This window comes from Heteronotia binoei, chromosome 3 (genome assembly GCF_032191835.1).
Source record: "Heteronotia binoei isolate CCM8104 ecotype False Entrance Well chromosome 3, APGP_CSIRO_Hbin_v1, whole genome shotgun sequence".
NCBI classification, from domain to species: Eukaryota; Metazoa; Chordata; class Lepidosauria; order Squamata; family Gekkonidae; genus Heteronotia; species Heteronotia binoei.
In genome coordinates this window covers 95497418-95512257 of record NC_083225.1, presented here as the reverse complement: position 1 = coordinate 95512257, position 14840 = coordinate 95497418, and the positions used below count along the sequence as shown (strand labels likewise).

Here is a 14840-nt window from a genome sequence, read left to right as displayed (position 1 = left end):
ATGGGTTGGGGTGTCACCAGTATGCTGATGACACCCAGCTCTATCTACTGATGGATGGCCAGCCTGTCTGCGCCCCGGAAAATCTTGACCAGGCACTACGGGCTGTGGCTGAGTGGCTCAGACTGAGTGGGCTGAAGTTAAATCCTACGAAGACAGAGGTCCTTTGCTTGGGCCGCCGCGGCCCGGGGAGGGGGATCCCCCTGCCGGCTTTTGATGGTGCGCCGCTCATGGCGGCGGACAGGGTCAGGAGCTTGGGGGTGCTATTGGAGCCTTCTTTAAAGATGGAGGCTCAGATAGCAGCCGCTGCCAAGTCCGCATTTTTTCATCTTAGACGGGCAAGGCAGCTGGCCCCCTTTCTGGAGCGCGACGACCTAGCAACAGTGATCCATGCTACGGTCACCTCAAGGTTGGACTACTGCAACGCCCTCTACATGGGGCTGCCCTTGTCTCGGACCCGGAAACTGCAGCTGGTGCAGAATGCCGCGGCCCGGCTGTTATTGGGTCTCCCAAAGTGGGAACACATTCAGCCGGGTCTCCGGACTCTGCACTGGCTTCCAGTGATATACCGAGTCCGGTACAAGGTGCTGGTTATTACCTTTAAAGCCCTATATGGCCTGGGACCTGCCTACCTGAAGGACTGTCTCTCCCCACATGTTCCCCAGAGAGCACTGAGGTCAGGAACACAAAATCTCCTCACTATCCCCGGGCCAAAAGAAGCCCGTCTGAAAGCCACCAGGGAAAGGGCTTTCTCCGTTATGGCCCCCGTATGGTGGAATCAGCTGCCGGAAGAGGTGAGGGCCCTGCGAGACTTGGCGCAGTTCCGCAGGGCCTGTAAGACGACCCTCTTCCGGCTAGCCTATACCTAGCCTACATCTAGCTAGGATAACAACTTGAGGTAACTGGCCAGCCATCTGTTTACAGGAAACTGAATTACTCTGTTTTAATGTTTTTAACTGTTTAACTATTTAACTGTTTTATATTTGAAATTGTTTAATTTTAAGTTTGATTAATTGTTGGAAGCCGCCCTGAGCCATTCGTGGGAAGGGCGGGATATAAATCCCAAAATAAATAAATAAATAAATAAATAAAAATTACTAACACATAACAGATGTTTTATCTAATTTTGACTTAATTTATAAATGTAATTTAATTGTATTTTAATCTGCTTTATTGTTTTGATTGTATTCTATTGAAATTGTACCATGTCTGTGAGCCGCCCTGAGCCTGCCTTTGGTAGGGGAGGGCGGGATATAAAAATAAATTTATTATTATTATTATTATTCCTCTTTCAACATTTACTGCAACGACAGTACAAAAATATTCCATAATTACATTCACAGAATAACTACCATTACCAAAACTATAATTACAAAATCACAACACTACTAGTACTCACACAGACTTTGTATATAATCTTCACAATAGACATAACATCTTATCAGTATTACATTCTGGGACCAGCTCCAATACAGCTCAAGGCATTGTAAACATAACGCATCATTGTTATTTTTAAAGCCAGAAACATTTTCACCTGTTGCAGTCAGTTTCCATATTTCATCTACATGTTTACACCTTCTCAAAACTTGACATCTACCATATTTCATCTACATATTACACCTTCTTAAAACTTAACATACAGATACAAACACAGCTCTTCTCAAATTAATTACAAAAAGCACGAAAGATCCAATGTATTGTTTCGACCATATGGCATGGCAGAGTTCAGCCAATGGATCCAGTAACACTCCTCCCTTAATAAAATGTTTTGTACATCTTTTTCTGACCCTTGTTGTGTATACTTGTATAGAACTAAGTATTTAAAGCTGTCAAACGCATGGCCTTTCTCCCTGAAATGATTGACAAGCGGCGCTTCTCTGACGTCATTCTTAATGCGGCTCCATGGGGAATACTCATGTATATGGATGTTACGTCCAACGTTACTAACACCCCTTCCAAAGGTACTTGTAATTCTTCCATTAAGTTCGCAAAATGTGTGGTATCTTTGATATATGATGGTAATGCAACTACAAAGGGTTTGAGAAACGAATCTACATATTTTGACAAGGGCTCCAATATAGAATTTGAGCCTGAAATAATGGGTCTACCTGGAGTGGATGTCCTTGTTTATGTACTTTAGGTAAAATATAGATGACCGGAATCCTCGGGTAATTATTCCTAAGGAACCCATATACTTCCTTTTTTATAATGCCTAGAATCTTTGCCTCATCCAAAACAATTTTTATTATTCTGTTTATTTGTTGCGTGGGGTCATAAGCAACGTTTGTAACTTTCCTCATCCATTAGTTGCCTTTCAACCTCCATGCAATAATCTGTTTTATTTAATACCACAATCCCCCCTCCCTTATCAGCTTTATTATAATGGAATCGTCCTGTGATAATGATCTTAATGCCAACGCCTCTCCCTTAGACAAATTACTCCAATTCCCACTACCATTGCTTTCAACAATTTTCTCTCTCTCTCGGCTTGGCTTCGCGAACGAAGATTTAAGAAGGGTGCAATAGTCCATGTCTGCTGCAGGCTCGCTGGTGGCTGACAAGACCAATGCGGGACAGGCAGGTCCGGCCACAGTGGCTGCAGGGAAAAGTCTGATTTAGGGTTGGTGCTGTAGCAGTGCGATTCTTCCTCAATCTCCTTTTGTCCTCAAGACCAGCTATGCGTGCGTTCTCAAAGGAAGAGACAGCCTGGTGGATGGTGTGCCTCCATGCTTTGCGATCTGAGGCTAGGTCAGACCACTGGTGATGGTTGATGCGACAGGTGCCAAGGGATTTCTTCAAGGAGTCCTTGTACCTCTTCTTTGGTGCCCCTCTATTTCGATGGCCGGTGGAGAGTTCGCCATACAGGGCAATCTTGGGAAGGCGGTGGTTTTCCATCCTGGAAATATGCCCTGCCCAGCGCAGCTGCACCTTCAACAGCAGTGCCTAGATGCTGGTAACCTCTGCCCGCTTGAGGACTTCAGTGTTGGTCACAAAGTCACTCCAGTGGATGTTGAGGATGGTGCGAAGGCAGCGCTGATGAAAGCGCTCAAGGAGTCGCAGGTGATGACAGTATAAAACCCAAGATTCGGAGCCGTAGATGAGGGTTGTCATCACAACCGCTTTGTAAACATTGATCTTTGTGCCTTTTTTCAGATGCTTGTTGCTCCACACTCTTTTGTGCAGTCGGCCAAATGCACGGTTTGTCTTTGCCAGCCGGTTGTCAATTTCCTTGTCGATCTTGGCATCTGAGGAGATGATGCACCCCAGGTAGCTGAACTGCTGGACTGTCTTCAGTACTGATTCACCCACAGTGATGCAGGGAGGGTGATAATCTTCCTGGGGTACAGGCTGGTGGAGAACTTCTGTCTTCTTCAGACTAACTTCTAGGCCGAATAGCTTGGCAGCCTCTGCAAAGCAGGACGTCATATGCTGCAGAGCTCATACCGAGTGGGAGACGAGCATCATCAGCAAACAGTAGCTCTCGGATGAGTTTTTCCATTGTCTTGGAGTGGGCCTTTAGTCGCCTCAGGTTGGACAGGCTGCCATCGGTGCGATAGCGGATGTAGACACCATCGTCATCATCTAGATTTACTGTGGCTCTTTGAAGCATCATGCTAAAGAAGATCGTAAAGAGAGCTGGTGAGAGAACGCAGTCTTGTTTTACACCTGTGCCTATTCGGAAGGTCTCCGAGAGGTCGTTGCAGTGTCTGACTTGGCCTCGCTGGTCTTCGTGTAGCTGGATGATCATGCTGAGGAACCTTGGGGGACATCCTAAATGTTCCAAGATTTGCCACAGGCCTTTCCTGCTAACGGTATCGAAAGCTTTGGTAAGGTCGACAAAAGTCACATACAGAGCCTTGTTCTGTTCCCTGCATTTCTCTTGGAGCTGCCTGAGAACAAATACCATGTCGGTGGTGCTCCTGTTAACTCTGAAGCCGCATTGGCTCTCTGGGAGGAGTTCTTCTGCAATGGTGGGCACCAGTCTGTTCAGGAGTATTCTGGCAAGGATTTTGCCTGCGATGGGTTATCCCCCGGTAGTTGGAGCAGTCTGACTTTTCCCCTTTGTTCTTGTATAGGGTGATGATGATGGCATCGCGAAAGTCCTGTGGTAATTTGCCTTGTTCCCAGCAGGTGACAAGTACTTTGTGAAGTGAGCTATGTAGTACTGTGCCCCCATGCTTCCAGATCTCTGGTGGAATTCCATCAAGTCCTGCTGCCTTGCCACTTTTCAGTTGCTTGATGGCTTTAACAGTCTCTTCTAGGGTGGGGATCTCATCCAACTCTGTTTTCACTGGTTGAAGTGGGGTGAGGTGGATTGCTGAATCTTGAACTACGCGGTTGGCACTGAAGAGAGCCTGAAAATACTCCGACCACCGGTTCAGTATGGATGCCTTGTCTGTGAGGAGCACTTGGTCGTCTGCACTACGTAAGGGACTCTGAGCCTGATATGATGGACCATATACTGCCTTCAGGGCTTTGTAGTACCCTTTTAAATCACCAGTGTCTGCACACAGCTGGGTTCTCTCTGCAAGCTTGGTCCACCACTCGTTCTGAATGTCTCGAAGCTTGCGCTGGAGGTTGCTACATACAGCACGAAAGGTTGCTTTTTTCCCAGGACAGGAAGGCTGAGCAAGATGTGCTTGGTAGGCAGATCTCTTTTTCGCCAGTAAATCGTGGATCTCTTGATTGTTCTCATCAAACCAGTCCTTGTTCTTCCTTGTGGAGAACCCGAGGACTTCTTCAGAGATCTGCAGGACGGTAGTTTTTAGGTGTTCCCAAAGTGCTTCTGGAGAAGGGTCTGTGGGGCAACTGGGGTCCTCAATTCTTGACTGGAGTTTTGCCTGGAAGGCAGCTTTAACTTCGGCTGACTGGAGACTGCCAACCTGAAACTTCCTCCGAGGGATACCGCCTCTCCTGGGTGTGGGTTTAAAGTGAAGACGGAGATTGCAGCGTACAAGACGATGATCTGTATGACATTCTGCACTGGGCATTACTCGGGTGTGTAAGACATCTCGAAGGTCTTTCTGGCGCACCAGAATGTAGTCGATAAGGTGCCAGTGCTTGGACCGTGGGTGCATCCAGGTTGTCTTCAGACTGTTCTTCTGCTGGAAGATAGTGTTGGTGATGGTGAGCTGGTGCTCCATGCAGAATTCTAGCAGGAGGCGCCCGTTGTCATTGCAGTTGCCAATGCCGTGTTTGCCAAGTACTCCTTTCCAGGCTTCCGAGTCTTTACCTACTCTGGCATTGAAGTCGCCAAGGATGATCACCTTGTCCTCTGTAGGGGTCTTCCGTACGAGGTTGTGTAGATCAGCATAGAACTTGTTCTTTTCTGCAGGATCTGCTTGAAGGATTGGGGCATACACACTGAAGAGTGTTACATGCTGCTTGTTTTGAAGTGGGAGGCGCATGGACATGATGCGATCTGAGTGACCTGTTGGCAGGTTTTCGAGTTTGGAGGCAATGGAGTTCCTGACCATGAAGCCAACGCCAGAAAGGCGGCTCTCAGCCTTTGACTTACCCGACCAGGAGAGGGTATAGCCAGCACCGTGTTCTTGAAGACTACCTTCCTCAGGGAAACGGACCTCACTGAGAGCTGCTATGTCGATATTCAACCTGAGAAGTTCGTGGGCAACTAGAGCAGAGCGTCGTTCAGGGCGACCACTGTCTACTGTGTCAAGCATGGTTCTGATGTTCCAACACACAAGCTTTAGTCTTTGCACACTTTGTGAGGCAGGTGCATGCCTTTTCTTTGTTGTTATTTTTTGACCGCAAGTAAGGATGCCCGTTGACCGTGGCTAGCCAACTGGGGGGAGGAGACGAGCTTTGTTTAGGCCACCTTTTCTAGGCCCCTCTCTGTGTGGAGCAAGCAGTGCTGTCCCTAGATAAGGCTGCTTGGTCGTTCAGGGTGCTGCCGAAAAATGCTTTCGTCTCCGGGTTAGCATCAGGCGACTAATACCCTGAACCGCCTACATGCAGGGTCGGGACTGCGGCTTCCAGTGGCACCTTCCACCTGCCGTTTCGCCCCTTGCCCATCGCTGCAGGACTTGATGCGTTGTGGGTTGTGTATGTGGATATGCCCTTCAGGCCTGCGCAGAGGAATTTTTTAGGTGAAGTGCAGTGTGCGCAGTACTGGCTCCACCCTTTCACCTGGGGGTCATCTGCCATGGCCCAGTAAGCCGGGACGCCAGCAGCGAGTCCTCCAGGTGGTAGGTGTTACATTAACGAGCTCTATCTGCCCGGGTTTGATGTTAGAGTTTTCCTTCTCTTAGGCTGGCGAGGTTGGTGGGCCCAGCCTGCCCATCCGGTTATACCGCCGGACAATTCGGTCGCACCATGACGTAGCAAACTCTACCTTGCTAAATCCAATCAAATGCACAACTTAATTGATCCTACCCTTAAAAGTCTTTTGATCCCTTTTCTGAGTGTCAGACAAGTGTCAACAATTTTAATGTCTCTCAAAATAACCTTTTCAAATGTAGCTATGCTTGAATCACACACATTGGGATTATATACGGAACGGGGACAAAAAGCCTCAGGTTCCATTTCATTACTGCCAAATAGCTTTTTCAACTTAATTTGTTGCATCAATTTAAAAACATCCACTCTGGTCTTAAAACTATCATATCGAGGAGTGGGAACAAACCCTTATCCTAGATTTAACACTCTTCTTTCAATCCCTGTTAGAGTCCGATCTGACAAATTTCTTACTAGGTCTTCTGACGACCCTTTTTCGTATTGCCCTTCTGAGAAAACTGTTGCTCAGAGTCACAGCCTCTCATATTCATATTTCTAGGTGGTCTACTTCTCAAATTTCTACTTGGGCCACTGTCTTCTCCCGATGTTGATCCTGTTTCATCTTCAGTACTATCCACATCTGAGTACTACCTCATAGGCTTAGCCCAAGAGACACGTTTCCTGGATTGATTTCTATCTCTATTTCTACTGTTGTTCTGTTCATTAGATGTCCAATCATAAATCCTTCCTTCAGCATAATCTTTCAAATCCCTGTTTAACTTTTTTGATCTTAATTTCCCCTCAGCTTATTCTCAAATTCCTTAACACTGCTCTCAGTCTCCTTAATCTTCTTATCATATACACTGTGTACACATTTCTTTAAGAGAATTTTCAATCTTAACGATCTCTTCCTTTCTCTTATAAGATCAGCCCAGTGTAAATGGAGCCTGGGACCAGGAAAAGGAGGTAGGGGTGGAGGAGAGAGGAGGTGCTTCTCTTGAACTTCCAGCTAGAAACTTTGAAGGAACAGCAGGCTTGTGCCCAAGTTAAGATGCTGAGCATAGCTGGAAGCCCCAGAGTGGCTGGGCAGCCACAAGGACCCCATGTCTGTACCTCAACCAAGACAAAAACTGAAGCACACCTGTAAGGAAGGCTTTTATGATCCATCTGTTATTGTGTCCCCATGAAGGAGTGGTTCAAACTGCCTCAACCCTCTGAGAGCCTGGGATAGAAATGTTACTAAATTAAAAAAATAAATTATAAGACCAGATGATTTTTATGATCATGTTGATGGTTTCTGTAGATACACCTTTAAAATAGATTAAAAAAAATAAATATAGCCTCATTGATTTTAGGAGGAACAATTGATTACAGCTAACACATATAAAAGCGCTCTGGTGCTTTTTCGTTTTAATTTTTTTTAGTCAAGCCATGAAAGATGTAAGGGAGAGATTACTTACAGCAGGAAAATGGTATGGAAAGGAATGGTGCCACTAAGTTCTTGTCCTGTTCTTTGTTTTACTACCCCAAATTGTTCTTCCTTCAACGTTCTTTTAGAAAAAGTAATCAGAGCACTGTCCCAAATAATAGTATGTAATATGTACTCTTTTTGGATCCAAAATGGATGCTCCATGAGGCCTTGCACTCGAATGATCAACATCTTCTGGTTATTCCTGGCCTGAAGGACATCCAGCTAGCCTCAACTACAGCCAGGGCCTTTTTGGCCTTGGCCTCAGCCTGGTGGAACAATAGGGTTGCCAATCCCCAATTGGGGGCAGGGGATCCCCTGGTTTGGAGGCCCTCCCTCTGCTTCAGGGTCATCAGAAAGCATGGGGGGGGGGAGGGAAATGTCTGCTGGGCACTCCATTATTCCCTATAGAGACTGATTTCCATAGAGTATAATGGAAAATTAATCTGCGGGTATCTGGGGCTCTGGGGAGATGTTTTTTTGAGGTAGAGGCACCAAATTTTCAGCATAGCATCTGATGTCTATTCTCAAAATACTTTCCAAGTTTGAAAAAGATTAAACTGGGGAGCCCAATTCTATGAGCCCCAAAAGAAGGTGCTCCCATTCTTCATTAATGGAGGAAAGGCATTTAAAAGGTGTGCAGTCCCTTTAAATGTGATGGCCAAAACTACCTTTGGAGTTCAATTATGCTTGTCACAACCTTCCTACTGGCTCCACCCCCAAAGTCTCCTGGCTCCACGCCCAAAGTTCCCAGATATTTCTTGAATTGGACTTGGCAACCCTATGGAACAAGCTTCCAGTTGAGTTCAATGCCTGGCAGGATCTATTGCAATTCCACAGGGCCTGCAAAATGGAGCTATTCTGCTGGGCTTTTAGTCAAGGCTGCGGGCATCTAAAGTCCTTTCCCTAACCTAGTGGACAGTGGCTTAATACATCACAGTTCCATTCAGAGGCCTTCCTTCTCACTGTCACCATCAAGGAAACTTTTACTCTTGTCTTTGTTGAAATTTCTGGAAAAAATTTGTCTAAACTTTTAAATTAAGAACATAAGAGAAGCCATGTTGGATCAGGCCAATGGCCCATCCAGTCCAACACTCTGTGTCACACAGTAGCAAAAAAACTCCAAGTGCCATCAGAAGGTCCACCAGTGGGGTCAGGACACTAGAAGCCCTCCCACTGTGCCCTCCCAAGCACCAAGAATACAGAGCATCACTGCCCCAGATATTTGGAATACTGTGTACCATTATGATCACCGCACCTCAAAAAGGGTATTATAGCATTGGGAAAAGTCCAGAAAAGGACAACTAGAATGATTAAAGGTTTGGAACCCTTTCTCTATGAAGAAGGGTTAAAACGCTTGGGGCTCTTTAGCTTGGAGAAATGTCAACTGCGGGGTGACATGATAGAGGTTTACAAGATTATGCATGGGATGTAGAAAGTAGAGAAAGAAGCACTTTTCTCCCTTTCTCACAATACAAGAACTCGTGCGCATTCAATTAAATTGCTGAGCAGTCGGGTTAGAACTGATAAAAGGAAGTATTTCTTCACCCAAAGGGTGATTAACGTGAAATTCACTGCCTCAGGAGGTGGCGGCGGCTACAAGCATAGCCAGTTCCAAGAGGGGATTGGATAAAAATATGGAGCAGAGGTCCATCCATGGTTATTAGCCACAGCATATTGTTGGAACTGTCTGGGGCAGTGATGCTCTGTATTCTTGGTGCTTGGGGAGGGGCAAAGTGGAAGGGCTTCTAGCCCCAATTGTGAACCTCCTGATGGCACTTGGGTTTGTTTGTTTTTTTGGCCATTGTGTGACACAGAGTGTTGGACTGGATGGGCCATTGGCCTGATCCAACATGGCTTCTCTTATGTTCTTATGACAGAGAGTTCCAACAATCCATTGTGTCTGATAGCCACTGATGGACCTCTGCTCCATATACTTACCCAATCCCCTTTTGAAGCTGTCTATGCTTGTAGCTGCCACCACCTCCTGTGACAGTGAATTCCATGTGTTAATCACTCTGTGAGTGAAGAAGTACTTTCTTTTATCAGTTCTTACCCAACTGCTCAGCAATTTCATTCAATGTCCATGAATTCTTGTATTGTGAGAAAGGGAGAAAAGTACTCCTTTCTCTACCTTCTCTATCCCATGCATAATCTTGTAAACTTCAAACATGTCACCCCTCAGTTGACATTTCTCCAAGCTAAAGAGCCCCAAGCGTTTTAACCTTTCTTCATAGGGAAAGTGTTCCAACCCTTTAATCCTTCTAGTTGCCCTTTTCTGCAATTTTTCAATGCTATATCTTTTTTGAGGTGCGGTGACCAGAATTCTACACAGTATTCCAAATAAGGCCGCACTATCGATTTATACAGGGGCATTATAATGCTGGTTGATTTGTTTTCAGTTCCCTTCCTAATAATTCCCAGCATGGCGTTGGCCTATTTTATTGCAATCTCACACTGTCTCGACATTTTCAGTGAGTTATCTACCACGACCCCAAGATCACTCTCTTGGCCAGTCTCTGCCAGTTCACAACCCATCAACTTGTATTTGTAGCTGGGATTCTTGGCACCAATATGCATTACTTTGCACTTGGTCACGTTGAACCTCATTTGCCACATTGATGCCCACTCACCCAGCCTCAACAGATCCCTTTGGAGTGCCTTACAATCCTCTCTGGTTCTCACCACCCTGAACAATTTAGTGTCATCTGCAAACTTGGCCACTTCACTGCTTATTCCCAACTCCAGATCATTAATGAACAAGTTAAAGAGCATGGGACCCAGTACTATGCCTTGCGGCATCCCACTGCCTACTGTCCTCCACTGTGAAGACTGCCCATTTATACTCACTCTCTGCTTCCTATTAATCAGCTAGTTTTTGATCCACAAGAGGACCTGTCCTTTTACTCCATGATTTTCGAGCTTACTAAGGAGCCTTTGATGAGGAAATTTATCAAAAGCTTTCTGGAAGTCAAGGTAAACAACATCTATTGGGTCCCCTTTGTCCACATGTTTGTTCACTCCCTCAAAGAATTGTAACAGGTTAGCGAGGCAAGATCTTCCCTTACAGAACCCATGCTGAGTATTCCTCAATAACTTATGTTCAGCAATGTGCCTACTCATTCTGTCCTTGATAATGGTTTCTACCAACTTTCCTGGTATTGAAGTCAGACTGACTGGCCTGTAGTTTTCCGAATCTCCTCTAGAACCCTTTTTAAAGATGGGGGTGACATTTGCTACCTTCCAATCTTCAGGAATGGAGGCAGATTTCAATGAAAGATTACAGATTTTTGTCAGAAGATCCACAAGTTCAACTTTGAGTTCTTTCAGAACTCTTGAAAGTATGCCATTCGGGTCTGGTGACTTATCAGTTTTTAATTTGTCTATCAGTCATAGGACCTCCTCTCTCATCACTTCAATCCGTCTCAGGTCTTTCAACACCTCTCCCAAAATTAGCGGTTCTGGAGTGGGCAAACACTTCTCATCTTCCACAGTGACGATGGAGGCAAAAAATGCATTCAGCTTTTCAGCCATTTCCCTATCCTCCTTCAGTAATCCTTTTACCCCTTGGTCATCCAAGGGTCCCACTGCCTCCCTGGCTGGTTTCCTGCTTCTAATGTATTTGAAGAAATGTTTATTGTTGGTTTTATGTTTTTTTCAATATGCTCCTCATAGTCCCTTTTTGCCTGCCTGATCACGGTGTTGCATTTGATTTGCCGCAGCCTGTGTTCCCTTTTATTAATCTCCCTTGGACTAGCTTTCCACCACTTAAAGGAATCCTTCTTACCTTTTACAGCGTCCATTGCTTTGTTTGTTAACCACGCAGGCTTTTTTAAAAACCTATTTGTGCTTTTCCTGACTTGTGGTATATATTTTATCTGAGCTTCTAGGATTGTAGTTTTAAATAACCTCCAAGCTTCCTCAAGGGTTTTGACCCTATTTACCTTTTAGTTTCCTCTTCACATGCCTCCTCATCTCAGAGCATTTACCCCTTTTAAAATTAAAAGTGGTTGTGTTGGTCTTTTGGGGCAACTCTCTATTTATACAAATGGTGAAATCAATAATATTATGGTCACTGCTCCCAAGCGGTGCAATCACTTTTACATCTCTCACCAGATCTTGGGCATTACTTAGGACCAAATCCAGGATCACCCCCCCACCCCTGATAAGTTCTGTGACCATCTGCTCCACAGCACAGTTACTGAGAGTGTCTAGAAACTCAATCTCTTTCTCCCGACCAGAACACATATTGATTCAGTGAATCTGAAGGTAGTTAAAATCACCTATTATGACATAGTTTTTATGTTTAACTGCTATCTTTAATTCTTTCATAATATTATAATCATTCTCTGTCTTTTGATTTGGTGAGTGATAACAAACTCCGAGAGTTAAGCTTTCTTTTGGGCCCACTATTTTGACCCAAAGCATCTCTAGAAGGGAATCTAATTCTCTGACCTTCTTGGACTTACTGGACTGTATACCCTCTCTGAAGTACAGAGCCACCCCGCCTCCAACCCTCCCCACCCTATCCTTCCAATATAATTTATATCCAGGAATCACTGTGTCCCACTGATTCTCCTCATTCCACCAAGTTTCTGAAATACCCAAAATGTCTATACTTTTCCCCCAACACTAAGCATTCCAACTCCCCGATTTTACCTCGGATAGGGTTTGTAGAGTCTTTCGGGATCAAGTGCCGTGTTCTACTGGAGAAAGTTTTCCTTCCAGACGTTTCATTCTCAGCTGCGGAGAACATCCTCAGTGGCGTTGCAGCCGGAGCAGGCGCTCAGACCTTCTTGGCTGCTGTGCATTGAGTGGGGCCAGGGCTGCTGGAGAACTGCTATTTCTAGGCTGGAGGGGGTGTGATGAAAGGGCAATTGGTTTGTGGATGTGCCCATTGTTTGGTGGGGCTTCCTGGAAGGGTAGTGATAAGGAAACTGGCTGTTGAATGTGACCATTGTTCTGTGTTAATTGCTGGGAGGGTTGGAAGGGGTTTGAAGATAAGGAAGATGGTTGTTGACTGTGCTGATTGTTCTGTGGAATTTGGAACAACCAGCAAATATTGTGTTCAAACACAGCCTCAAGGAAAATTTATGGTACAGAATAATTTGTTTGTTCTTTATTACTGATATACATAGGGATACCAGATATTGGTATCACTTTGCATTTCAAAGTGTTAACCAAGTTAAATGAATCTCGACCTGTTTTTTTTCTTTCTGCCAAAGTTTTAATTCAGTAGAATGTCTTATAGTTCTGTTTGGTGTAGTGGTTAAGTGTGCGGACTCTTATCTGGGAGAACCGGGTTTGATTCCCCACTCCTCCACTTGCACCTGCTAGCATGGCCTTGGGTCAGCCATTAGCTCTGGCAGAGGTTGTCCTTGAAAGGACAGCTGCTGTGAGAGCCCTCTCCAGCCCCACCCACCTCACAGGGTGTCTGTTGTGGGGGAGGAAGGTAAAGGAGATTGTGAGCCGCTCTGAGACTCTTCGGAGTGGAGGGCGGGATATAAATCCAATATCTTCTTCTTATCATGATGAATGTGAAAATAAGCTAGAGACACATTCATTTAGGTGTTGGCCTAAATACCTCCTGCTTTTTCTGCTTTGCAGATCCTGGGTTTAGCTCTTCCATCATAGAAGGTCCCAGCAATTTTACAGCACTTGTTGGTATGGATGCCTATTTTCACTGTACAGTATCAGAAGGCTGGCAAATTTTAATATGGCTTTTTGAAGGACAGCCTGTACTGTCTGTTACTTATCCTGGAAAGGTAATAATAACAGATAAGAGCTACAATCAACAAGGGTACAACAAAAGTACTGAGTTTACCTCAGAGTTGACAATATACAATGTTCAGCTGAATAATTCTGGAAGAATCGAATGCAGCATCCAGACAATGGGTGGCAATCAGTATGCATTTCTTTCTGTTCAAGGTGTGTATATGTTTTCTTCATCATTCAGTTTGTGCATTTTTAAACAAAAAACTCTGTAGGCTTATAGCAAGAATTGTTCATGTTCCATGTAGATACTATTTCCACTTTCTCCTCCTCTTTTTGTTCTCTCAAAATCCTTTTAAAAGTACTGTAGCATCTTAAAGATTTACAGATTTATTGTGACATAAAAATTGGTGGGCTGCAGAGTCCGCTTTGTCATAAGCATAAAGTGAATTCTCAGTTGGCAGACATATGTTCATGTACACACACAGAAACAGACACAAACAAGTATGCAGGAAAATAAACTAACAGTGGTGACAAAAGATCATGACATGGATGTGGTTGCAGTAGGTCTGTGACACTGCAATATACCACTAAGTTCGTAAAGGTAAGAATAATGACACTTTCACAGAATTAGGAACTGATAATACTATCATTAGCTATTCTCAGTTAGAGAACTAATTTAGAATCGCTACTCACCAGCAAGAGAAAACATTCAAACAGAGGCACAAACTCTAGAACAAACCCAAATGGTCATTCTGTTCATATACTTAATAGAATCTAATGACCATCATATGATCAGTGACTCATTGACCTGTTCATTTTCCAGCATGAAATGTACTATCACTTGCCAGAATCCCCTGCTGCTTTCTATATCAGTCAAAATGGTTACTCTCTTGTTGAGAAGATATATGGATACAACTTCAACATCCAAAATGACAGCATGCAAAGGACACTGAGAAACTTTTTCAGTCTCTCTGAAAATTTGCAACTGATTTAAGTGAAATTGCTTCAAAGTAAACTCTGATGTGAAACTACTGGCCTTGAATTTGACAAATGTGATTTTGTTTAGCTTGAACTCAAGCCATGATCACACCTTTCTCAGTTCATTGAAGTCAATTTGCTTGGAAAAGTATTAAACCCAGCTTAAAATGGCACTGATAGGTAATTAGGTAGAATTATCACCAATTACTGTTGTTGTGAGTAGGTCAGAACATGTTTTTGGTTCTACACAAAAATGTCATATATGTAACTGTTGCTCTTAAATTTCATGGACTTTTAGTGGTGGAAAGTGCCACCAAGTCACAGCTAATGTATGGTGACCCTGTATGGTTTTCAAAGCAAGGGACATCTGGAGGTGGTTTGCCATTGCCTGGCTCCATGTCATGACCCTGGCATTCATTAGAGCTCTTTCATCCAAATACTAGCCAGG

At 44.5% G+C, this 14840-nt stretch overlaps 1 protein-coding gene across 2 annotated transcripts in view; it reads left to right on the top strand.

Annotated features, from left to right (window-relative positions):
• Nucleotides 1-14840, top strand: part of IGSF5 (immunoglobulin superfamily member 5) — a 106111-nt gene that overhangs the window by 25845 nt on the left and 65426 nt on the right. For both annotated transcript variants that reach the window (XM_060235130.1, XM_060235128.1), the window contains exon 3: nt 13307-13627. In XM_060235130.1, coding sequence (XP_060091113.1) covers nt 13307-13627 — 321 coding nt within the window. The remainder of the gene's footprint in view (nt 1-13306; nt 13628-14840) is intronic.